Here is a 27,152-nt window from a genome sequence, read left to right as displayed (position 1 = left end):
ATATATATATATATATATATATATATCAGTATTCTGTATTCTCAGTATTTCTTGTCTAATTAAACAGATCGAACAATAAAAAGTACGGGAAGGCTCCATTATTCTTCACCTCTCTTTCCCGCCTTCCGGGCTCCACTGTTTTTTATCATGTTTTCTAAACAAGAAACGACGCTACAGCACCGCCCACTTTTCAGAGGCCGCGCCCAAATTGCCTCAGCGTTGGCTCTCAAGCGCAGATTGATGTCGGCAATTGCGGGGACCCATCGCAGTTGCTTCTTTTATTTCCTTTCTTGCTCCCCGAAGCCGCCTTGATTTCCTTCAAAGTGCGTCTCCTCTTACTTGTCACCCTTCGTCTGTGTGTTAAAGCGACCGAAAGATGGCGTTCGCCTGTGCATAGCTTGATCTCGGAAACGTAAGGCTTGCGAGGAAATGCCTGAGGCTTAATTTTGAAACTACTACACAGTTGAGTTAGCAACTCGTTAAAGTAACACCGCGTGCGCTTTTTCTTGTTTACGCGGACTGACAGCTTCGTTTGGCACGCACGAATAGCGGGAAAGGCAGAACACGGTTTGTGAAATGCATAGGCCTAATCTAATGTAGCTTAGCCTAACCTAGCTTAAGCTAGTCTAAGCATGAGGCGCTTTGCTCGTATAAGAGCTGTCTCTCCCACACATGCTACAGTGAACGCTGTTCCAGACGGACGACAAGCTAGCCCGATTTCATATAGCTATGTTGGCGATGTCTGTAAGCGCTGTTTGCCATTGACTGGCTGCCTTCGATAGTGAAATGTCCAGCATCATGATTGGTTGACAACTAGTTTTACGAACAGTTCTGTAGCGTAAGATGCCTTTTTGTAAGTATGGGAGCAGCTTAGCCCAGTAGGGCTCTATTTTTTTTATTAATGAATGAAAGCGTGACAAACCCTGCAATGGTAATATATCCTGTTACCCGCCGTGGTTGCTCAGTGGCTATGGTGCTGGGCTGCTGAGCGCGAGGTCGCGGGATCGAATCCCGGCCACGGCGGCCGCATATCGATGGGGGAGAATGCGAAAACAGCCCTGTACTTAGATTTAGGAGAACGTCAAAGAACCCCAGGTGGTCGAAATTTCCGGAGTCCTCCACTACGGCGTGCCTCATAATCCGAAAGTGGTTTTGGCACGTTAAACCCCATAATTTTTTAAAAATATATCCTGTCAGTCATGTGAGCTTGAGCACGCTCTTCAACTCTTACGGGCGTTTAGACGAAACGCTATCGCCCGGCGATAACGACACGCCTGTAATATCTGGCTACGCGTATATAAGTTGGGACTGAACATTTAGGTGGGTGCGCGCCTGAACACCGCGATACATCTTTGCCGAACTCTCGGCTTTTCATTTAAGGGCTAAGCGAGCTTACTGGGTCGGTTTCAGCCGTTCTTGCAGACGAGAGAGGTTACGATAAAGAAATCTTAGCTCAAAGGGCTCTCAAATTGCAGAGGAGCGAAGAGACAGCAAAATAAAAAAAAAGCAGAAGTGAAAAGAAAAGCAAGAAAAGTCTTGAAATGTTATCTATAGAGACAGGAATAAAAATAGGAGGGAGAAATCGCTTCTGAAAGTATTGCCGATCACTCTGAAAGGCGAATCAAGGAAAGGGCACGGTTGAACAGGGGCGCCAATATCCCTGTCCTGCGGTTTGAACGGCGAGAGGCTCATTGAAAGAGACACATCGCAGATTAGAGAAATAAGGTCGTGAGGCCACCTTCCCCTGATATTTGCTGTCGCGAATTGAGTTTAGCTTTGTCTCGCTTTTCTGTTTCTTTCTCTCTCTCCTTTCTTATACTAGCTGAAAGGAGACCCATTCCGACTTTATTGGTTTCTCCGTTCGCATTGTCAAAAGAGATACTGCTGTATCAAGCGAATGAGCTTTCGTAGTTTTGATCCTTTAGAAAGAAAAAAAAATATGATGCGGGTGCAGCCGAGCCCTTTACTGGTTTGTTTTTTTACTTGGTAGTCGAAGGGAGCAAAGCGCGCGCAAGTAAGAAATATTCTCTGTTTGAAGGCACAAAGGCTTCTCCACGAAGTAAACCTTTTACGAGGCAGAGCAGTAGGGTTCTCCGTGATTGTGACGCACGTGTTCTAAAGGGAGGCTGCAAAACCGACACACGGGCGCGGCATATCACAGTGACTCGCGTGACAAAACGAAAAAAAAAGAGAAGTCAAAGCGTCGTGCCCGGTACTTGCGAAAACATCGGCTGCTCCTCATGGCTGTCGCAGTAGGCCGCTTCATTGCGGACCACACGCTTTGAATTCCCGAATAGAAGAATTTGCCCCTCGTGTCAAAATCAGCCGGCATAGTCTTGCGAGATTTCATCGCTGCAAGAGAAACGCGACTCACGAAGGTCAGCTCAACTCTTCCTTTCTCGCCGTTGCAACCCCTCCGTCTCGCCAATTCGACACGGCTCAGAGAACGCCATGTTGCGCGCCCTGGGACGCCGTCGAAGCATGCGCGCCTGGATGCAGTTCCGTGCATTGTTGCGTTTTTATTTATTTCCCCCTGCATTATTGCTATGTAAGAAAAAAAAGTTAAATTGAAACTGGTTGCTATAAGCATGCTTGGTCCAATGTAATACTTCCCCGAATTCGAATCGACCTACTGCAGTGCTGTCTGATAATAAGAGAAACGCAAAGATGCACTCGCAGAAATCGCTGTGACTGCGGCGAGGCAGCTGCGCGAGGTGTTTCTTTTTTTTTTCTATGGCCGTGTTAGCTCAGAATAGACGTGTGTTCTGAGAATAATTTTCGCGTATTTGGGAATGCGTGGAACGGCCACCACATTTTTCAAGCGATTAACGCTTCTTGGACTTCATCCGGGAAGCGCAGCTCCAGGATTTGATTTCGTCTTGACGATACCGTCAAAGAGCAAAGCATCAAGACCGCGATGCCTAGTAGTTCTCCCGCTCAGTAAAGTCACCTGGAAAAATAAAAAAAAAAGAAAATGAAAAAATTCCAGCCCCTCATTCCCGGCGTACTGCACTGTATAAGTTAAGCCAGCCAACATTTTATATTATGTTTCAAGCAGCATGCTTGGCGGCCGCTCCACTTCACTTACAGGGAAAGCGGCATTCCGTAGTAAAAAACAAAAAACAAAAAAAGAAACAATCCAGTTAGCTTATAGAAAAACTAGCAATATGATCAAATCGTTGCCAGTGACCAGATTTTAAGAAAACTAAAAAAAAAAAAATAGCCAGGCGTCGATTCCCCGAAGCTTTTCGTTCGTAAGTGATCTCTGCCGTTGGACGGTACGTTTGTTAACGATACGTTTCGCATACCGATTGACTGGCATTCGCTCTTGCGAACAATTCTAGCTTAAGGAAGCTTTGTTGATACAGGCCCGGCATACAAACGAAATCAACGCAAACTCTAACATACGTACAACTGCGAGGTTAGAGAGAGAGAGAGAGAGAGAGAGAGAGAGAGAGAGAGAATACATAAATAGCAGCTGCATAGCAGGGAAAGAAAACCACGCGCAACTCTTGTTGTTACATTGCCCTTTATAGGCAGCGCGAGCACACGTGACGTTCGATGGGACGCGAACTCGCGTCTAAATGCCTGCGCCTTTCGTCCGTGCGTGCTTGCCCCTCTCTGGAGTAAGGCGTTTGCTATGTGCCACCAAGCATTCCGGCCTTCTTCCTGAACAAAGACCTACGTTGGTCCCGTGGAAACTCGTGGTAACACTGTGTGACACGGGTGTGTTCTGACCTGCGAAGAGACGACGCAACGCGCAGCCTTCGCCGCCCGGCTGCGAGTTTAGTAAGACGTGGTACTATAAGTTCTTACGTTAGAAAAGTTCTTACGTTGGAAATGTTCTTACGTTTTTTTTAAAAAAAATGAGATAGATTTCCGAACAGTTGTTATCGCGCTACTGCCATGTCTATCAGCGTTTCGCGATGAGGACAGACAACGCTTCAACGATAAGGCAACCTTGAAATTTAAAACAGCGTGAAAGACAGAATTCAAGTAAAAGAAGGACAAAGACACGGCGCTGACTGATCACAAGGTTTTATTCGTCTCAACCGCGCAATGTATACTCGCGCAGTCAACGATGAAACAAGGAATTAACGATGGAAAAGAAATATCATAAATAGGAATGGTCTATCAGACACCGTTACTCTAAGCTGTGCAGATTGCGCGCAAGGACACGCAAAGTCAAGAAACAGAAAAATCAGTTTCTTTGTTGTAGGTAAAGTGATTGAAGGCCTGCTAACACACATGTGGCCTAGTTAAGCCATTTCCAAAGCCTCGAGAATTTCTCGTGTAAGCTGGTCCCGGTGACGTTTTGCAACACCACAGCGCTGAAAGTCGAGCACGCAGCCGCAATATCGGCAGTCAATACCAAAGTGGCCAGATGTCGCTGAGGCTACTCTGTATAGGCGAGCTCCCCTAGCCGTTCATTCGTATAACGCCCTGTTTGGCCCATATGCCGCTTGCCGCAAGGCAGGGTCAGGGCAATACACCACTGCCTCAGCGCAAGGGATGAAATGATTGCGGCGTTTCGTTTTGCAAGCTCGGTTTTTTTTTTTTTGAGCGCTTGGGTATGTGTCCTTATTTTACCGGTGATCCGCCTTTCGCCTTGTTTTAAATTCCAAGCATGTCGTAACAACTCGCGCAAGTGTGTACTTTATCAGGCAGCCCTTCTCTGTAGCGATTATTTTTGGGGGCTTTCGCTCTCCGCATATCGTCTATAAAAACAGGTTCCGCGGCACCTTTGCTCTCGTCTCCTTCCTTTCGTTGCGTCCATTTCTTCTCGTCCGTTCGCCTGGCACCGACTTCATTATTCCGGTATTGAAGAATATGCTTAGCCGAATAATGCGGCCCGCGAGACTGCAGCTTTAATCAGCAAAAGTCCGTTCGTGCGGTTCGGATCGGTGCGCTTGGCCGAACAAGTGATTTACGATGCCAGTATAGCCCCGTGTTGCAATCGCACGAGGCGGGATTCGAGGTCCGGCATTAGGACCCGAGGTCTGCTTCGAAATTCACCCGACCTGACGGGGCGTTGCGATACGGACAGCTAAGCGAAAGGGTTGTTGACCTTTCTTACGGGTCGCGTGCTTTCTTTCGTAACCGGAATAGAGAAAGTAAATACAATTGGCAAATAATAACAAGAAGCAGGACAAGAATTTTCACCATCAAACCAAATCAACCAGCTTGGTTTACTTTATACCCTCAAGAAGGAAAAGTTATGATTAGAGGCAGTGCAGACATCTACAGCTATATTTTGAGTCATAGTCGAAATGAAAGGTGACCAAGAATTGAAGGTTTGAACAGTTGAGGTAGATTTTCATATTACATTTCTGAGTCTTCCTTGCAATTCCTCTCTATGCTGGCCTGACTTGCGTATACATATACACAAATGCTTTCTGCTCACTGCTGAATTATGCATCCTACCACGGCCGCATATATTAACTTTTCGATCAAGCTGGCAGATCTTCCTGACAGCCATCTTTCTTTTGTGTCTTTCTTTCTGAAATTCTTGACTCTCGACAGGGCCATTCGGATCGTTCGTTAGGAGACGTCGTCTCCTAGAAACTGCGACGGCAAACTGCACTAAATGTGTTGCTTCTGTTACCCAGACAGCTCCTCTCAGAGGCTAGGTCTGAACGTAAATAACGCCATCATTTAGAATGTTGAAAGAAAGGTAAGCACTGTGACACGACCGACGAAATGGAAAACGGTAGACTTAGCGTCAAAGAAGAGGAAGGTGGCCGGCTGATGGGAGAGCAAGCACGCGTAAAAAAATTTGGGAGAGCAGTTCGCCTTCGATACTTTATTAAGGCTGCCTTTTCTTTTTCTAGTCTTCCCTTCTGTCTTCCCTCTCAGACTGGCTGTGTGTGTGGATCTCTATAGAGCGGGGATACCCTATATCCCAAGTGATTGATTTCGATGAAGAATGCGAAAAGGGGCCCCGGTCACGTAACGAGGGGAACAGAAAAACGTTGGTCTATTGTGATAACAGAACGGGTGTCAAGAGGGAGAAAACGCATTTGATTGCGGCAGAGGATCAGGAGGGGAGTTATGAGATTAGAAAATCTTCCGGCATGGACTGGAGTAAGCCGAGGCGGGGATAACATAAGATAGCGGGAGACTTCGTCGTGTAGTGTAGGCACAGATGGGCCGCGGCTGCGGCCGATTACGCCGCTGCAATCTTCAGCAGTATTGGTGCTCATACTTAGTCCGTGCTTGCGCAATCAACCCGTATCAGAATGTGGTAACCGTATTTAGCTGACAGCCGCCGATAATACGCAGTGAATACATTCAAGAGGCATAGCTCAAGAAAAAAAATAGTCTCCACTCTTTATTGCGTTGAATTCGCCGCTGTGCACATTATTTAAGCTAAAGCTCAGTTCTATGCTTTGTAAGCTTCTCTCCATGTCTTGGCTGATGACATAGAAAGAATGTAAGACGGAACAGATAGATAGATAGATAGATAGATAGATAGATAGATAGATAGATAGATAGATAGATAGATAGATAGATAGATAGATAGATAGATAGATAGATAGATAGATAGATAGATAGATAGAGCGAGAGAGAGAGAGAGAGAGAGAGAGAGAGAGAGAGAGAGAGAGAGAGAGAGAGAGAGATCTTATTATTGTTCAAAAAGGGGGTTGGGTAGAGGGAGGGATTCGATGCCCCAGACTCTTGACATTTCCTGCGTCTGTGCAAGTTAGCTTCTTCTTATGCATTGTATGTATGCAGCGCAGCACGCTTTGCAGGAGCAAAAGGAAAAACTAGAGTGTCCGCATAAGGCGGCACAAGGCCCACCTAAGCGCCTGGGTTAAAAAGGACACTCAATGCAGATCCTTACTGAAGGTGCTGCGTGCTAGGCGGTTGCAGCCGTACATATAGTGTTTCTTTCTAGTATCCTTAGGAAGACAGCTCTTATCGGGAAAAAGCAGCGCGCTTGCATCGTATTTGTTAACTGTAAATAATGCCCGATACAATGTAGCCTTTAATTAATTTCACTTAAATGCGCTTTAGCTCGTTCGTAATCACTCCACTGTGATAAAAATGTTTCTTTTCTCAGCTGCGGCTCTTGCATTGTCAGGGAAAGGCTTTTCACGTAGCGAAAATGTCGGAAGTGTTCTTGCAGTCGAGCTCGCACACAATTAAGGTTGTGTGTTAAAAATGGGTCGCGTACGCTAGAAAACATCAGCTAGCAGCAGCTATACACCTTGAGGGTGGGGAAGGGTCCGCATTTGTGCACTGACAACTGGCACTTAAACTGCACGAAGTGAGTATTTTAAGTAATAATAATAATAATAATAATAATAATAATAATAATAATAATAATAATAATAATAATAATAATAATAATAATAATAATAATAATAATAATAATAATAATCTTATTTTACTGCCTACTTCACGAAAAAGCCTCTCCCAGCTATGTGCAATTACACCTGTTAAGCCGTAAGCTGATTACAACTTGCGCCTACAAATTTACTAATTTCATCATCCCACCTGATTTTCTGCTGTGCTCGACTGCGCTTCCCGTCCCTTGGCGCGCATTGTGTAACTCTAACGGTCCACCGGTTATCTGCCCTACGCATTACATGGCCTTCCCAGCTCATTTTTTTTTGTCTTACTGTCAGCTAGAATATCGGCAATGCCCGTTCGCTCTCTAATCCAACCGGTCTCTTTCTGCTCTTTACCCTTACTTCTAATATTTTTTCGTTCCATCTATCTTTTCGCGGCTTTTAACTTGTTCTCAATCTTCTTCATTAACCTCCAAGTTTCTTGCCCCATGTGTTAGCCCCGTTAGAATGCAATGGTTGTACACTTTGCTTTTCAATGGCAGTGGTAAGCTTTTAGTCAAAATTTTGTAATGCCTCCCGTATGCACCCTATCCCATTTTATTCTTCTGTAAATCTCCTTCTCATGATCAGGGTCCCTTGTGAGTAATTCACCTAGACAAACGTACTCCTCCATAGACTGGACGCTGATTGGCGATCATGAATTCTTGTTTCTTTGCTAGGCTATTGAACATTACCTTTGTATTATGCATATTTATCTCCAACCCTACTTTTACAATTCTTCGATTAAGGTCATCAATCATTTGTGGCAATTCGTCCCCAGTGTTGCTGGACAGGGCAATGTCATCTGCAAACCAAAGGTTGTTGAGATTAAGCGTCCCCACTCTAATAGCTTGACTACTTCTTTTCTAGCATGCAGTAAATAGCATTGGAGATATTGTGTCGCCTTGCCAGATACCTTTCTTGATAGGGAAGGGAGAAGCAAAATAGCTGTGGAATCTTTGTAGATATTTTTTTAATTTTCGAAGATATTCAAGCATTTTTCCTGTACTCCTTGATTACACAGTATCTCCAACACTGCTGGTATCTGTACTGAATCAAATGCATTGCCATAATATATGAAAACTATAAGGAGCGGCTGATTTCACACCGCAGATTTCTCAAACGCGGGATTCTTGACATGGATGTGATCCATTGTAGAATATCATTTCATGAACCCAGCCTGTTCTCTTGGTTTATTAAAGACAATTGTTGCTCTGATTCCATTGGAAATTATCTTGGTGAATATTTTATACAATACTGAAAGCAAACTATTGGGCCTGTATTTCTTCAAGTATTTAAGGTACCCTTCATGATGAATTACTATAACGATGGCATTCTTGCAGCTCTCCGGTGCGGCTGAAGTCGTGAGGCATCGCATATAAAGAGCCGCAAGCTGTTCAAGCGCAACATCTCCTCCATCTTTGATTATGTTGAGTGTTATTCCATCTGCTTCTGCCACTTTTCCCTTGGGAATGTCTTGCAAGGCCCTCTTAACTCCATTGCTAGTCATAGAAGGAGCCTCTGAATCCTGTTCATCACTACTTCTGTTGAAGGTTGCATGGCTGCTCTGGGTACTGTACAGGTCAATACAGAACTCTTCTGCTGCTTTTGCTATATCATACAAATTGCTGATGACACTTGTATACGCGTTGCTGAATGGAGTCTGTTTTCAGTTTCACATATGCTGGGGCGCTGAATGATCATGCATTTCTTATCTACACATGCACATACGCCGAAGATAAAGAAGAAAGAAAACTTAGCCCACATATCACGATCACGTGTGAGCTCTCGACGTTCATTTGAGCGCTGCGCTCTTGGCAGGCCCTTAAAAGGGCATAGCTCTGAGAGCACCGTTTACTGTTTCGCGTCTTGGGCGATTTTGATTGCAGTAATGTATTGAGCTCCCGCTAGGTGACGTCACGCAACGTGCACTTTTGAAGCGAGTGACAGAGGCCTCTCATACTTTACCGGGGATTCTTTACCGTATACGCTCACTTTTAAAGTTCTTTTTTTTTTGGCTCGTGATCCACGTACACCACGCCCGCCATTGCGTGCCCAAACCTTCAAGTTTTCTTTTTCTTTTTGCAGCCCTGTCTTCTAAATAGCAGAGAGAGTTCTTGCAACTTACAAGACGAAGGCAAGAGCGATAACGACGTGTCGCAACGTAAGTCTACAGAACCGGCGCGCCACTGGCTCGCAGGAGCTTTCGTGACAGGCTTAGACGTAGTCTCGTTTCCGACGACCTTGTTTCCAGGCGCAGTGTCGCTTAAAAGGAGCCTGTTCGCTACCATTGCGTGTCGCAGCGCGTTACGGCAGCCTTTCTCGTTCTTTGTTCGCGTATTCATTTGTAGCTTGCTCGTTAATTTCTTGCCACTGCTATACGTTTATACCACTGGCAATGCTCTGACTCGCATTTCTCTCTTCTCTCTTATGTTTCTTTTTATTTTAGGTTTATCTTTACGTAGCACTCTCTTCCAGCGTCGTTTCCTTTCTCCTTTCCTTTTTTTTTTTCCGTTTTCACTTAGCCTGCCTTTCGTACCAAACCTTTTCTGCTCGCTCTCCGTGGTCTCAGCGGTTTCTCCCTTAACAAGGCAACCCTTTCCGAGTTGTACAATGCGATGCAACGCGCCTGTCGAAACGTGCACTATGCTGAGCTACCTTTCCTGCCAGCTTTTCTTTCTTTTCTTAAAAATTTAGACATCCTCACTCCTCGCTCGATCTGTCGGAGTCGTCTTGTGCAACCGTCGTGTCTTTCCTTTCGTCGTCCCGGTAGTCATTTTTTTTTTTGTCTCCCTCTATCCCCATGTTGTCGCTTATTATTTTCTCTTTTTTTTTGCACTTTTTTGTACGCCACACAGAGGTGACAGGAGGATTCCGTTTAACACTCTCGCGATCCGACACGACTAGGTCTCGGCGCAAACAGCCGCTGACTTGTTCCTACGGGCTCTCTCTTTAAAACAGGCTCGCGTTCTCTGTTTTTCGAACGGCGGTGAAAAACAATACCCGCGGTGGAGTTTATCGCCAACTTGAGTTTTCCACCGTCCGCGTACTGTCTTCTTCAATCTTCCGTTAGTTTGTTTAGAGGTTCTTTTTTTCTGTGACTACTTGTCAGGATCGCCGTGTTTTACAGCTTCTCTTTCTATCTTTTCTGTTTTTTTGCCCTTCTCTTGTACTCGCCTTTCCCTACATACTGTTTATTTTCGCAGTTCGTCTCGCCGAACCAGCTGTTGAATGTGGGGCGTACAACATCTGCGATTCTCTCGCGCTTGGTGCGTAGCTCGCTATCGCCGTCTGTGGGAGCACACCGAACATCATTCTTTTGCCCTTGTCGGTGTCGTGCCTAGCCGCGTTTCTCTTTCGCCTTTCGTTCTTTCGTTCCTTCTTCTTTTCCCGTTCTTTCTTTCGCTCCTTCTGTTTCTTTCCTCCTTTCTTTCTTTCGTTCGTTCTTTTCTCTTTCTTACCTTTTCTTCCTTTCCTCTTTCTTTCATTGTTTCTTTCTTTCCTTCTTTCTTTCTTCTTTCGTTCTTTCTTTTCATCTTTCTTTCTTACATTCCTTCTTCCTCTGTTCCTTCCTTTCCGCTTTTCCCACCTATCGTTTCTTTTTTCTTCTCAAGGCATTCTATTCGTCGCTGATTTTTGCATACCGTAGCTCTAGATAAGTCGTGTGACTCACGCTTATGCCGTGTTCCCTATGTTTGCCTGCTCTATTCCTCTTCGTTCTGTAAATCCAACGAGATGCTGCCGCCCATCGCTCGCGTAGAAAAGAACGAAATGGAAAGAATCAAGAAGGAAAGGAAAAGAAACAGGGAACGGAGGAGTAGCTAGCACGCTATGTTTTTTTTTCTTTTTCCAAGAAGCGAACGATAGTACAGGAACAGAGTGGAAAAAAAAAAGACAGCAAGAAAGAAAGTGTGTGAGTATGAGGCAGGATAAGCCAGGTTCGGGAATTTCGCAGCCAGATCCCGAATTCCCGCAAGATCGCGATTTGTTCCAGACGTTAGCGCAGAAAGAAGGGGGTGCGCTGCGGACGGTTGGCGTTGTGTGCCTCCCTCCGCGGGACGGACAAAAGCGGCTTTGCGGATTCACTTGGCTTCGTCTCCATTCGCGTCTGTTTGCTTGTTTGAGCTTCTGCGTGCGCTCAGCGTAAGCCTAGCGCCCGCGACGCGCTTGTGCGGTTTTGCGATTCGATGACACAGCTGGTTTTTCGCCGGCTGCTATTCTACGACGGCGACGAGAAGTCGGTGCGACGTGTAGACGAAGCGACGGCTTGAAATGTCGCGTTCTACCGTTATTCTCACCTTCGGAAGGTTTTCTACGACATTTGTAAGAGGAAACTCTGTTGCTGCGACTGTTGGACTACAGTTAGCTAAGATGGGCCGTAGATGGGTTCACGTAATCTTTGTTATTGTGGGTTCAGACAGAGAAAGATAGCTTCGTTTTAAAAACAACCAACCATGCATGCAGCTCGTTCGTTATATTGATGGACCGGAGGAGTTGCAGTGAAGTCAACGGGGGCCTACTTCGACGCATCTTTCATATTGTTTTGTTCTTCAGTTGATGCAGTGACAGCGCGAGAAGCCATTTTATTCAATTTGTTGAGTTACTACAGCAAAAGCCACTGCGTTTGTAGGTGACGATCGTAAGCGCTCACTCTATCCATATGCATGCACACGTGTACACGCACGCAATCGCGGGCGTTTGTCAATTCGTCGCGTCACACTAACGCACAGGCGCCATTTGGGTTCGATGTTCAAGGAGATGAAATTCGCACTTTTCTTCCCCCTCGGCTTAGTAACCAAGATCTCTCGCCATACAAGCGAACGTCGAACCTAGGAAATAGGCTTGGCCGGTCTTAATTAACTTAGCATTGATCTTCCTCAAAGAAGGCAAGATTTGAAAAAATAAATAAAGGTTGCGGGACAGAAGAGAAAATGAAAGAAAAAAGAAAAAAAAAGAATCCTCCAATGAAGGCGACATTTGAAAAGAAAAAAAAAATAGACGTTGCGGGACAGGAGAGAACATAAAAGAAAAAAAAAAGGAGTGAAACGGTGAACGAAGAATAAAAAAGCGTGGAGAGTGTTGAACAAAGCGGAGGAAGAGAGGAAAAAAAAAAAACGGCGAGGTTGTCCGCGAGCAAACACTCGGTTCATGGAAGCGAAAAAAGAAAGAAAGAAAGAAAAAGAAAGAAAAAAAAATGTCTCGTCGTCTCTCGGGGAGAACTGCCGCCACCGTCACGTCCGGTGCTGGATGGCCCGTTTGCCCACGCCAGAGACTAGCGCTTGCACAACGTCGCATTAGCGGGCTTGTCGCATTGGGAGAGGGTGCGCAATTTCTCGCGCATGCCAACTGCAGAGGGGATCCGACGCACGCAGCATCTTTCCGCGACAACTCAGAACGGAGGCACCTTCAACGTTCGCAAGCGGTTCGGCTTTCAAAATTGCTTTTTTCTTTACTGTCAGTGTTTTTTTTTTCATCCTTTTCGTTTCTTTTTCGTTGATGTAAACCTAGAAAGGTCGGCAGCCGTCAGACTTAACTCGCTTCTCGTTTGTTTGTCCTAGCTGAAGTGACGAATTATGGGAACGGATTTCGCAAGTTGGGCGGAAGGATGAAGGAGCGAGGAAAAAGGGGGCGCAGATCGCGCATGTCCAGGACAGCGCCGAGTTTATGCCTAATCAACTGGCTCGAGCGAAAGTTCCACTACGGCAGATTTTTGCGAATGTTTGCGAATTCACTCATGGCAGTTTCAAATCTCCAACCCCCGCCGTGGTCGGACCTGTAATTCCCCTCTTATCCCCTTAAAGTGTCTGTCAACAGAGTTCCGAAATGGCGTGAGTTCCCTTGCGTGAGCCTGACATGCAAAGCATGAAAGACATGATGAATGGAAGAAACCGCGGTCGAAGTTTAAAGCCCGAACGCTGGGGAGCACGTTCTCTCCCTTTTACTTTCTGTACCTAAAAAAAAAAAAAACGCAAAATGCACGCATAATCTCTTACGGTGGTTGTTAAATATTAAAAAGAAAGGGAAGCTTGTCACTTCAAACAAAATGCTGTCAGTGAAACTGCCGTCTCGTTAAGGGTGCTGTCGCACGAGGCAACAAGTTTGGCTAACCTCGTTCGCAAACAAGCCGCGGCGTCTCCCAGAAGTGAGATTTGTTTGAAGAGTCGATTAGAACACCTGTCCTAGGGTTTAGTCGGTGTCGGAAGTGCCACAGGAAACACGTTGTTTGCGGATAGTACCGACCTGCTCGTTGCCACGTCAGACCTAAACGCCTTTGAGAATTGTGAACCTAGGGCCCTATATAACGTAAAACCATTCCTATTTTCATACCTACCTCCTAGCGTCAAAGGTACGTAACGGTGACACAAGCAACTAGCGGTGACCCTCGGCGTTGTTTGAACACAGCCGAATCAAATGCTGTCCTCGTCTTGGGAGGTTTCTTTTTTAATTTTCATTTTTCTTATTGCTTTCAGAGCGCATAGCGTTGCCTACGTTGAGAGGCGTTTTTCATCTAATCACCTGACAATAGGCGAGGAGCATGCAGAAGTGGAGACGCTTTCGGTAGGCCCGAGAGAGTGCGGTGAAAGTGATAACCGGATTCGGAGGGTTGTGCCGGCGTCGACGACTGGCCTGCTTCGCCTTGCTTGACCTTCGGTGGCTGGACGAAAATCGCGGCGGAGTGCAACGGAAGGTTAAAAATGCCGCTAGTACGGATCCTCAGCAAAGAAGAGTTTATTGCACGTTTATTTCATGACGCAAGGGTGGTGCGTGGGCAAAGTACGCCGGAACAATATTGCCAGATTTTGTTACGAGTGTGTGGTATGCGCCATAGCAAGATCGCTAATGCTATAGCGTTGTACAGGTCAAAGCTTCGCCTCGGGCTATTTAGGGAGGTATGCCCTCGGCGAAGCAAATGACGGTGTGAGAGAGATGGCGCAGGAAAGGCGGTGCAACGGTTTTGTGGGACGTGGAGAGTCACGTGACAAGCGGAGCGGCGGAGAAAAGGTGGAGGTTGTGCTGACGTGCGCAAGGCCATCCACCGCACTGCTCTGTTCGGGGGTTAGCTTTACTAAAGCAGTAGATACCTGTGGTTCGCATGTGTATGTGTATGCGTGCTTGGTTGTATGCTGATAAAGTCAATGTGTCATGAGCTCTTCAGCGATAGCTGCCTGGTATGTTATAATAGCGTTAGCTGTGTCGTGTATGTACCGAGAAGAATAGCAGTCGTCGTGTTGTCGTGTCTCGGTTGACTATCAGTGGCGTAGACCGTAAGTGGAAGAATGTAGACCGCAGCAGTTAGGCAGCGGGGATAGATTATAATGCCGTAACTCGCAAATAGTCAGGACGTAAACTAAGTGCGCGCGACTGTCGGTAAATAATTATCAAATTATGTAATATGATTACGCTGTCTCATTAAAGGGATTCAGTGGTATCACGAGAACTTGTGACTGCCCGTTCCCTTATTGTTACATTGAGGAAACCCTAAAGCGCACCAGAGAATCAGCCTTGCGTATGTGTACGGGCGCACACACACCCACACACGAAAGTCGTTCTGCTCCAGGAGTACAAGGGGAAACAACAGAATGACCCACGAAGCCAGCTGGTGTGGTTGGTCGGGAGGGTTGTCAGTGCAAAGGGCCGCAGTTGAAACGGTTCGTACTGTCTCGTCGATACATGACGACAAGCGAGAAAAGTTATCAGCTCTGTTTGTTGGTTTTAACGGACTGCAGAAACAACTAGTAATGCGGCGCAACGGCTCTATTGATCTCCGATGCTCGCGGCTGCTGCTTCGTAGCGCGCAGCGGTGTTGCCCTGTTGACAGACAACTGCAAGTAGAGTAAAGTGAAGTGAAGTAAAGCATAGGGGTTTCTGCAAAAATTACTAGAGGGAACTCTACCGCTACGATCGTTCCACCACCGTAGGAATGTTGGTTAGTACATGCATTTGTCTATAGTCTTCGTGCTTGTGACTTCAAGTATTCTTGTTGCGCTGTTTATTACTCCTTGGCAAATTTCCGAGCGCTCACACTTTCCTAAAGCCAACACGCCACTTACTCTCTGCGATCACGCATATTTGTTGCATATTGTCGCATTTATAACGCAATATTTCGTTGGAATGTGATCAAAGCGTTTAGAATACAGAAAGATGAAGTTTAGGCAAATCCACATGCTGACCGTCATTCCCACGAAGGCTGGTCCACCATTTACTGGCAGCTCCTGTTGACGGTAGCGCCACAGTAACTCAATTGTTTTAAAGCACAGAGTTTCTCACCACGTCACTTAGAGGAAAAGCTGGCGCCGCGCCGCTGTTGTATGCATGGTAATGCAGGAACGTGGTGGCATCGGATCGGCATCGTTCCCGGGCCGCTACTGAGATGCTATTCCTGACATAGTCCAATTCCGCGATATTGTGAGAGTTGGAAATGGCGGCGTTTTGAGCCGGTCAGTGACGCCGTAGCAGCTTTCTGGGCCAATCAGAGCTGGCAAGTTGGCGGATTCGGCAATATGGCGGAATTCGACCCTGACCGGAATAGCATCCCAGATTAAGCGAAGCCAGAGTGCTCACTACAGCTTATGAAAAAGCTGATGCAGCACACGCCAGAAAGGATCTAAAGTGCGAAATACAAATGCCACGCCCACTTAAAATACTCTCAGCTCCTGCTTCTCATGACGTCATAGTATTTGGCGATATCGCTACGGGATTAGTTAATCGTCTGACAATGATTTGCGGAGTGCACTGCAGTCTCAAGGCAGTGAAAAGGCTCAACATGGAGCTGTCCGGAAGCTTTGCTCGCGATATCAAGAACGAAAAATGCGAAAGTACAGTTACGCCAGCCACCTGACTCCGCATTCAGATTATCGGCTCCGCGCTTTGGACGCGAAATTCAAAACGCGATCTTCAGGGGCAGACGGCGGTGGCGGGCTTGTTGGTCAGTCATGTTTAATTGTGTGACGTTGACCCAAAAAGGAAATCATGCTTTCCTGCGTCGTTTTGCGGTGCTTTAATCATGCCCTAAATTCTGCCATAACACAGCAATTATGTTACGACCGAGTGTCGTAAGTACGCATGCTAATATATGTTGATAACGCTGCGTGTCCATTATTGCTCAGGCAGATACGTACCTCCTAGTATGGACATGTCCAAGCTTACAGTCGGAACGCTCACGTCTCCTACTACAAGCAGGCCTCCGTTACAGTGTCACGACCAACTATGAACGCTGGATACATGATAACAGATTCCACAAAACACTGCTTCAATTAATAGACAACCCCATATGCCTCATAACACCTGTATAATACACATATACACATGTACACCTAAAGAATTATACCTTAAGATCAAGTCTTAACGGAAATAATAAGAAAAATGCTATCGAAATTGTTAACTGAGAGTTGCTGAAATGCGGGTAGCCTTAGGAAATATATATATATATTTTAAATGTTGCCAATACAGTTATGCTTGTACGCTGCTGTGAAGTTCCACAGATATCTGAAGGGCAATGTTCGAAATTTCTGAACAAGCACAGATATCGCGGTTCTGCAACCGCGTCTGCCAGAGCATCTTAAGTGGGAAAAGTGTCGTATATGAATTTACAGCTTACGTCAGTTTTTTAATATGTTTACGGCGCTTTGGCAACAGTTCTGCTCACAAATTAGCGCTAACATTTCGGAGAGGTGTACGTTACATAAATTTTGTCCGTTGTAGATCTATCACCAGGTGCAGTTTACAGAATCATAAATTGTCTGGATAAACAATAACTCTGCTTCCTGCAGTGACCGTATATTTTAACGTTTCCTTTTGAATGCAAGAAACCTCGTCAAATTCGACCATGCGGTCGCGGAGAAAAACAATTTTTTTCCGTTCCCATGTACTTAGACAGGATCTTCCGGGTTAAAACTTACTCTTAACACGGACTAAGTGTGCACGATCCTTCCTTTTCTTTTCAGTCGTGTAAACCTTCTTCCCACAGCCATGGATTGACTAATGAATCAACTTTCGTTAATCATGGTATCGAAAAAAAAATAATAAAAGAAGGGCACCACGCCGCGTGTTTAAAAAAATTAAGTTATGGGGTTTTACGTGCCAAAACCACTTTCTGAATATGAGCCACGCCGTAGCGGGGAACTCCGGAAATTTGGACCACCTGGGGTTCTTTAAGGAGCACCTAAATCTAAATACACGGGTGCTTTCGCATTTCGTTCCCATCGAAATGCGGCCGCCGTGGCCGGACGCCGCGTCTTCTTCAGAGAAGGAGATTGGACAATTAACCATGGAAGAGCATAACGGAGTTAAAAGCTGTTTTGGTGAAGCCTTATAAGACGAAGTTGACTTATCTCTCTCTCTCTCTGTTTCTTTGCTAAGCGCGTCACTGTGGAGCTAAGTTTATTTGTCAAAGTGGTTCGTTTCAGTAATAACCCGGATAATTGTTGGGGAAATATCGCTGTAATAATAGACGCGAGATAGATATAGGCTGTGCGAATGAAAGAATGCAGAGATCAGACGAATGTGCGCGTATACGCCTCATCGTGAACTCGAGCGGTGGCGCTTCGTCTACGACCGAACGGCGCGTGTTATGAATGAAATTTGGAATCGAACGCTTCGGTATAGCACCAACCTAAATCTGCTTCCTTCGAATTTTGGCGCTGTTACTCTAATGCTGCTGGTTACAGTCTAGTTACTGAAACTCCGCAGATGTGTTTGTGTGTTTCTTCTTCGCTCGTTATTGTTTACTTTCGTATTTTTTTTTTTTTTTGCATCCTCTTCGTTTTACTGAGATCTTTATCTTCATCGCCTGCCTTTTCCCAGCTTATTTCTGTCCTCTGCTTCCTACCTGGAGCTTAATTAGATATCGCATATTAGGGGTCCCGACAAGCATGGTTGCCATGGAAACTGAATTTCTATCCGCCTGTATTCGCCCCCTTTATTTAGCCATTCCTTCCTCTGTGAATGGAGTAGTCAATATCTACTGTCGGGGGTTCCGATTTTTTTCTCTTCCCAACGCTGCCGGGGTTATCGCGACGCAAATTTCGTTCTTCTGACTAGCGTGTATGTGACAGTGTTCTCGAGCATCTATCGCTATTCTGCATTCCTCTTTTCGGCTTGTGGAAATAGGATGGGGCAGTAGCGGTCTACAATGAGGGTTACGCTATTCGTAAAGAAACATGTACTATCATTCCCGTTTTTTTTTTCATTGTTGTTGCTGCGCTTTTCTTTCTTTTAAGGCAGTGTCAATGCTGTTTAATACTGTCGTAGATTATAGCGAGAACATGTTTTGTCACTTTTATCTTAGCAGCAAATCCGCGCTCTCAACTGCCGCCTTGGTGCCTCTGATGACCCATCGCGTAAGCAAACTCGGCGGTACCCTACTTTGCATAACAAGAATGAAAAAAAAAAGAAAGCAAAAAAGTCAAACTCGGTATGCTCGATCCGATGACTGTTCTGGGCAGCTCTACTGCAATGTATTCCTTCACATGACCTAGTCGTGTGACTGACGCCACTATGCTCTTCAATAAGATTTAATTTATAAAATTGCGGGTGTTGCATAGGCGATGGATAGAAGGTTGGAGGCGTATGATTTACCAGTCAGTACAAAAGTACAGAACGTCGAAATTCGCCCTGGTGCGTTGTTGTTGCTGTTGCTGTTCTTGCTCATAACGAAGAAGGAGACGTCATGTTTTTTTTCTTTTTTTGCTGTCGCTATAAAATTAAACTAAACACTTTTTAAGCGCCTAAAGAAAGAGGACTTTCTGCCTGCGTGCTGTCAACACGTGACTGGTAAGGTTCCGCCATAGGCGGCATTGAACTATCACTCGCCAGATTAAATTGGTGGCTATGGCGCTGCGTTGCTGAGCTCGAGGTCGTTGGTTCGATCCAGCACGCGGGGCCTGCATTTTGAGAGGAACGAAATGGAAAATGCTTGTGTACTTAGGTTTAGGTGCACGTTAGAAAACCTCAGGTGCCCTATACAACGACGCGCCTCCTATAAGTAGAACGCTGTTTTAGCACGTAAGCCAGTGAACTTGTTTTTATTTGTTTAATGAGGTATCGCCTCTCCTCCGTGTATATTTGTGCTGAAACTGTTAATTAACGCTTTCTTCCTTTCTTTCTTTCTTTCTTTCTTTCTTTCTTTCTTTCTTTCTTTCTTTCTTTCTTTCTTTCTTTCTTTCTTTCTTTCTTAACCTTTGGTGATGACTGTGGTTGTGTGGACGCCCTTGAACACGTTATGCGTGGCTGATCCTCTATAGAGGGCACATAGACGATCGATCGCAACTGCTACAGCTCGCGATGATCACACCCTCGTATTTAGAACAAGACATTTTGGAATGCCCACTTGATCAGCCATCACAGCATAGGGCGACTAAGGCATTGCTACAGTTTTTATGGAACAAACCTGCACGAACCGGCATTCTCTTTAACTGCTGTGAACTTTGACCACGCGCTGTGATCGTGTTTGATGACCGTGAATGGCTGGGACCGCGTCGTCCAATTTTGATCTTGTATTTATTGTTACCTCCCGCTACAACCCTACCCCTCCCCTCTTTTCCCATCCACTCTCGCTCTCCTCGTTGTCCAGTGCAGGGTAGCAAACCGGATTTTCTGTTCTACTTGACCTGTCGGCCTTTCTCTTTTACTTCATCTGTGATGCTAAGGTGAAGCAACTGAAATAAAATTAGATGTGTTTAGTTCGCACCATGTACAACAAGAGCTGGTTGTAGGACTGCAGATAAAACATGCAGTTGTGCAGCTTGACGAGCCCACAGCCCCTAACTAAATACATTTTGGCATCAACGAGATACAGCGCAGACGATTATCACAAAATCAGCTTACGCAAGCAGTGAAACTTATCATAAACAAATAAAAGTAATGGGCAAAATAAAGCATTTCGTATGAGAATAACATTATTAACATGTAATAGTCAAAATAAGGTACACATTTCACGTAGTTTGCGATAATTGCAAGCGGAAAATATCAAGGTTGCTATCGATAGTTGTTAAGAAGCGAAGGCAATGTAAAGCGCTGAAACCACTTGCTAGAATTCAGGCGAGGTTTATGAAAAAACCCAAGGCTCGCCATGCCTTGTTGGGTAATGCAATCTATATTGCTGTAAGTATGTCATACACGGGACAGCCTAGATCCATTACCACCACAAAATATATAAAAAAAAAACATTGATGACGCTGTGTAGAGAGCAATATTCCATGCGGAATAGCAGCTTTCAGAATTAAAGAATAAAGTTGGTTTAACTAAAGTGCCGAGAAACAACAGCAGCAACAACAACAAAATAAGGCATCACCCCTGTGACTTATTTACGGACACGATCTCTTCCGCTGATTGAGGGCCCACGATTATTTATTTACGTTAGAGATTGCACTATAGCTCCATCCTGAGAAATACAGCCTATACTTTGCGGGATGTCGGCGGCGGGGAAGAAACACGAAGCAAACAATCTATACTTTGAAAAAAAAAAAAAAAGCAGGATAAGAAGTTTAGTTTTTATGTGCGTGCAAAACATCGACGCTATAGCGGTCGAGGGATAACTTCCCGAGATTAGAGAGACCGCCCGTTCGCGAGGCGGATATAAATCCCGTTGTGCTTAAGACGACGTCAAGGCCAGGAAGTGGAACCAATTTGCTCTCATAGCTGTTTGCAATACCGGCAACGCGATGGGTTTTGCGCCGGCACGGGGCCGTGTAGACGTGTTGAGCAACTCCTGCGGGGCCTGTTCGAATATATTTGCTGCTCCTCTCATGAATGTACCCATACGAAAAAATATCAATTGATCGATAGATTGAGTAATAGATTCCACAAGACGACGTAAAGGCATAATAGGAAATGGCATATCATATCACAGCAGCTGCTTATCTACTCAATTATCGGTGCAATATATGTAGCTTGATTTGTGTATTTATTAATGGAGTTAGTGAAAATAGGGTGTGCTGTGCATGATGAAATCAGGAACCATGTGATTGATGACTCATCGATGGATATATCAACCAATGCTCTGGTTGACACGGAGGAACGGTTGCCTTGTTTCATGCTCGGTGTACTGATTCATCAATTAATCTATTACTCGACTCGATATTGCCGGGGCGCCTGCACTCTTCCGAATACCTTTGGACTAACTTCGTAGCCATGTAGAGATGTTTCGCTCCGAGGAGACGCGCGTATTTCTCTCGCTGCAGCTCGCACGCGCGCCGCAGTGCCATTTCTGCAGCGTTGGCGTTTCAAGTGTTCGCCCAGAAATGGAGAGCGCTGTGACGAGACGCGCCTCGGTGACCCGCTATCCGTTTTCTCTTTTTGCGCGTTTTACTCCGCCGGCTCTCTGCGCGATGAGCCGGCCCACGTCTCGGAGAGAGAGCGCAGGGCATCGCAAATCTTCGATTCCGTTGGACTCGCAGGTTTCCCGGGACTGCCGCGAGAGGCCGCTGCCCGCGCCAGCGTCCTCGTCGTGCATGCGGCGCCAGCCCGACTGCGGTGCGGCGACGGCGGCGCTGCCGGCGCCTGCGTCCCGCCGAGCGGGCGGCCCTAACCTCGGCCCCGGGTCGATGCTAGCGGCGCTGTCGTGCCGGGGGCCCGAGAGTAAGGCTCCCTCCTCGAGCCCCTTGGCCGCCGGAGCTGCCGGGCCGCCGAGCCTGGCCGGCGGGCTTACCCCCATGGCGCACCACCCGCCCGCGGAAGAGCGCCTGCTGCCCAACGGGAACGTGTGCCACTTCGCCGGCTGCGGATGCGCCGACGGCGTGTCGGGCGAGATCCGCGCCGCGCTCAAGGAGTGCGTCTCCAACATGCGTCAGCAGCAGCAGCTGCAGCAGCAGCAGGAGCAGCAGCACAGGCTTCACCAACAGCACCACCACCACGGCCACCAGCCGCAGCAGCAGTCCGGCGGCCAGTGCGGCTGCCCCGTGCTCCTGCGCGGCGCTTGCGAGCACCAGGCCCGTCCGGCGGCGAGCAACAACGCCGCTCCGCCGCCGGCGCCCCTCAAGTCGCTGCTCAAGCGGGCCTCGACCACCCGTCCGCGGCGGGGCTCGCGCGTCCGGTTCAGCGACACGCTGACCGTCTTCTCGGAGGACTACCCGGAGGCCCAGCTGTACGTGATCCGGACGGCCGAGCTGACTTTCGCCGAGGTGTGCGCCATGTACGAGCCGCCGCCCGAGTACCGAGACCTGCCGCCGTTCGACCCGCCCGACGGCTACCGGGACGACGCGTACCTGCTGCCATTCCTCAAGGAGGCCCGCGCAGCCGCGGCCGCGGCGCGAGCGGCAGCCGCCGCAGCGACCGCGTCTCAGCAGGCATCGCAGGCCGGCATCCCGGCAGCATCGGCTCAGGTGGGTGCGCAACAGCAGCAGCCACAGCAGCAGCAGCAACCGCCACCGCAGCAACAGCACGCTCAACCCACGCCGTCGACGCCCGTCCAGATCAGGGTGGTCGAGCGGCCGCCGCCTCCGCCGCCACCACCGAGAACGACGCCCGTGGTGACTGCCCCAGCGGTGGTCGGCGGTGGTGGGGAGGAACGCGGAAGCAGCAAGGTCGAGGACGAAACGCAGCTGCCTCCGCCTCCGACGGCCGAGATCTTGGAGGACCTGGCCAAGAAGGCTGCTCTCGAGGAAGCTCAGCGGAAGAGTGAAAAAGACACCGGCACCCAGAAACGTGGCGAAGAGGTCAGGATCGATCAGGAACGGCCGCCGGCCGCCGACGTGAAGACTACGACGGCCGTGGTAATTGTGTCGGCCGACGACGGTGGTGGCGGCGGCAGGACGACGCCCGAGGACAACGACGTGAGAAAGGTGATCGTGGTGGACGAGGAGGATGACGACGTCAAACGGCGGGAAGAGTCGTCGCCCGTGTTGCCCGAGGACGAGGACGACGCCATCCTGTTGGAGTTGAAGAAGCAGCTCGAGTGCAACTCGAGCGGCGACATCGAGGCCGACCTGGCCGAGCTCCTCCCTCCGGGCCTCATCGTGGACGACGTCTCGAGGAAGGCGGTGGACGACGTCATCGACCTCAAGGTGAGCCGTCATCGGCCGACGGTGGAAGTGCGACCGCTGAGCTTCAGGCAACCGGTGCCGGTGGCGACGACGCCGGCGTCGCCCGCCGCCACCACTCCGTCGACCGCGAGCTCGACGCCGGACGAACGCCAGGAAGACAGCGATTCGAGCGCCGACTCGCAGGATACCATCATCCTGATGACGAACGAGGAGGAGAAGAAAGTGAGTGATTCTTTACCTCTGCGACATTAAGTGGAGAGAGGGGACTTTACTAGATGCAACGCAGAGCGAGAGGTCACCCTGAGGTAATAGCCTGCGACTCTGTTCGGAGGAAAGGGCAAGAGGAGTGTCCTACGGTGACCTTACGTAGATTTCGCAAAGTCGGGTAGAGGTTGCGGGGCTAGAATGGTGTTTTCTGATTTACGTTAAGCCGAGCGCGACGAGGGTCTCCGATAGTGCCATGAACTGTGCAGCGTTTCTTCTTGTAAGCTTGCGCTTGACGCCGAGCTGAACACGATGGGTGTCACAATACGGGCATTCATGCAGGGCATCATGCGTTAACCAGTCTCTTGCTCAAGGCCAATTAGTCAAGGTGGACACCGACTCTTGATGTTCAACTTGTGTACTTTAACCATGAACGGATGACCTTCAAAGAGAGACAAGACAAATATATCGGTATTTTCGTGTTGAATAGAGAACGCCGCACAACGCGAGGGTGGTAAGAAGTGGTAGACTCTCTTCTTTCGACGCGGCGTTAGAATTCATGAACCCGTACAATTGCTCTGTCATGTTTTTGAAGTTCACACATGACGAAGGGCGGTTTTTCCATTCTTCTCAGCCCCGGTAACCTGTGACTACGGAAGTGGATCAGGGTGTGTATATATGTTAATTACGATTTGTGACGCGTGCGGGTGATATGTCCTCATCAATTTTAACGCGACTACGTACAGAATACGAGTTCACCGATCCGAACCGCGTATGAAAGCGCGTCCTCGAGCAAGTTCGGGCTTCCGAGCAACATTTTTTTTTTTTACCTGAATTTTCTGAGGCTCTGACGGCACGGAAAGGAAAGCAATAAACGTGGCCATATCATGAACTCTTCGGGATCCTCGACATTAAACGCGTGCTATTAAGCATCAAATGCTCGGCATTAGACGTTCGTACTGTTATTACCGTGGTTGGGCTGTTGATACTAAGTATACCCGTCGTTTACTGCACTGACTCGTGGAGTAATAATGAAAGCATCTGCGGTTAAACGCGCGTTCTGATAGCTATGGTTACGCTTCCCCGTACAGTGTGCGATAAAGGGAGCAAGAAAAACATATGGTATCGGATCATTGGAATCTAAACGTTGTAGATGGCTAATCGCGACCTTATCCTCTCTCGGCGTCATATACGTAACTTATGAACTATTTTCCTAAACTTAAAGCATCAATCTCACGCCAGTCAGGGTATACCCGTCCTTAATAACTAGATTTATGGATATTCTCAGCAGTGGGAACGGGTATAGGTGGTGTAGGGGTGGATGAGGGGGAGGGCCTACCGTTGGGAATAATTAGCGAAACCGTATAGGGTATGCCGCCGGCACTGTGGCAAAGCGTCAAGGCCACCAAAGATGCGCTTATGCAATAGTGCGCAACACTCTGTAAGAGAGAAAAAAAAAAGGACGGCGCTTATTCTTTGAGAAACGGGCGGTACAGAAAGGCTGAATCGTCACTTTCTTTCGCCACCAGCGCGGCCGTATCCCTTTATCGGGGGATAATATCCGCTGATGACGGACGGGTGCATCAAAGGAACCAGCGCTCCCAAATTACCAATGCAGACTCTGCTTTCTCACCCTCTAACTTCATCTATATCTCTTTCCACACTGAATTGTAGTCGGCACATCCGCCAAAGCGGGAACCAGGGATCGAAGACGAACGTTAATACTATATATGACGATAATACTATAGTATTATCGTCATATTCTGGCGCCGTGCCTTCGCTCATTCTTTAGGACGTCACAGTTTCACATTTTTCTCTCGCGTTCGCGTATATGCTAATGCCGCATAGAGTCGTGCGCCGGAGTTAAAATCGAGGATTTCGCGAGCTCGCCGCATCGGGAGTCGTTGAAGCGCAGTCTTCTTCACACATGCGCTGTCGGGATTTGACTATCCTTTATATAGAGTCTCTTTTTTCTGCGACGGTACCTCGCGGAACGGAAGCCACGTCCTTGCAATATCCTTAAGGCGTCCTTGAAGGCCGCGCGGTGACGGATCCCTGATTTCCTGTTTGGGAAGCTGCGCTCCTCGATTCTCCCTAATAATTTTAACTTCACTTACTTCGTTCTTTCACCGCTCTTTCCTCACGTGCCTTTTTATCTCCAGCTTTGCCTCTTTTACCGCTTTTTGTCGAGATCACGGCACGTTAATGATGCCGACGTGGTGCAGGGGTCTCTCTCTTCTACTGCCAGATCACTGGCATTGTCTATATATATATCTATATATATGCCCCATGAAGGCCGTGCCACGGCTGCTACGTTAGGCAGTAACATTGCTTTTAACGCGACAGCTTAAGAGCCCCATGTCGCAGAAAATCCGGTGTCGATCGTGGTTTCCGCAAAAAGATTTTCGAACAACTTGTACCCAGGCCCTCCATGTGCCGCAAGGAAGCTACTGAAATAATTGAATTTCTCAAGCTAAAATAGGCAGAAAAATCGTAAAGTACGACTTACACACAGCCTACAGTTTTCTCGTATTTGACTATACGAGAAAACATAGTATTGTTACGCGAAAACTCAGACACCCCTTCTGCAGCGTTTCTACCATATATAGACCGGCCACGGCGTACGCCATTTGCGCGCGCCGGCTTGTGAGTATCTCTGGGGCCGCGGAGCGGCACACCCGGTTCCTTGCAATACCTCCAGATGGCGCTCGCCTCCGCCGTATCGCGGCCAATGCAAGAGGCCGCGTTTGCACCAGAAAGCCTAGCTTTGGGCATAGCGTTCGCAGCCAGCGTTTCCGGGTAAACATTATGCTTACATACGCTCCAGCTTCCGGGAAGCGTGAGAAGCAGTAAGGGATCTTTGAATGCTGTCGCGAAAGGCGAAGCTTAAGCGTCCTCCATCTTTTTCGTACGTGTGACAACTTGTGCCCCTGAATCCGCACCAGGTCCACTGAACCTTCCCTTTAATATATATATATATATATATATATATATATATATATATATATATATATACATATATATATATATATATATATATATATATATATATATATATATATATATATAGAGAGAGAGAGAGAGAGAGAGAGAGAGAGAGAACGGTTATGCCGCAGGTCTTCCTTTTTATTTTAGCTAGCGAGCCACCCACTATGTATAAATATATAAACTATAGATCTGCGAAAACACCCGTGCACTTAGATTTAAGTACACGTTAAAGAACCCTAGGTGGTTGAAATTTCCGGAGTCCCCCACTACGGCGTGCCCCATAATCAGAAAGTGGTTTTGGCTTGTAATACCCCATAATTTAATTTTTAACATAATAGATCCTGACGAGGCTTGCCTGGCGGCATTCCTAGCATGCTACTGCAGATTAATAGGATGAAAAATGAAGTAATATGTGCAGTTAACAACACAGATACATACGAGACAAAAAAACACTGCACTCAGCATTCGACTAAAGTGTGTCGTTGACACCAGTGTCTTTAATTAAACACAAAAAAGTGCATTCGTTGCGCGAAGGAAGATCTAGAGATATAAAAAAGAAGGCATGTAAGGAAAGAATGATGAAAGAACGAGTAAACTGAGGCCTTGGTCTTTGTATAAACCCTGCAAGCGTAAACGACCTGCCCAT

The 27,152-nt window shown here is 47.3% G+C and overlaps 1 protein-coding gene across 4 annotated transcripts in view; it reads left to right on the top strand.

The window, feature by feature from the left end:
- The window catches only part of LOC142575742 (uncharacterized), a 379,986-nt gene that overhangs the window by 334,138 nt on the left and 18,696 nt on the right, over nucleotides 1–27,152 (top strand). For 3 of the 4 annotated variants that reach the window (XM_075685349.1, XM_075685348.1, XM_075685350.1), the window contains one exon: nucleotides 21,731–23,536. In XM_075685349.1, coding sequence (XP_075541464.1) covers nucleotides 21,731–23,536 — 1,806 coding nt within the window. Of the gene's footprint in view, nucleotides 1–9,422; nucleotides 9,499–21,730; nucleotides 23,537–27,152 lie in introns of all 4 variants that reach the window. The other variant, XM_075685351.1, reaches the window with a different exon arrangement.

The sequence above is a fragment of the Dermacentor variabilis genome, chromosome 3, assembly GCF_050947875.1.
Source record: "Dermacentor variabilis isolate Ectoservices chromosome 3, ASM5094787v1, whole genome shotgun sequence".
Taxonomy (NCBI): Eukaryota; Metazoa; Arthropoda; class Arachnida; order Ixodida; family Ixodidae; genus Dermacentor; species Dermacentor variabilis.
This window is presented reverse-complemented; position numbering and strand designations above follow the sequence as displayed.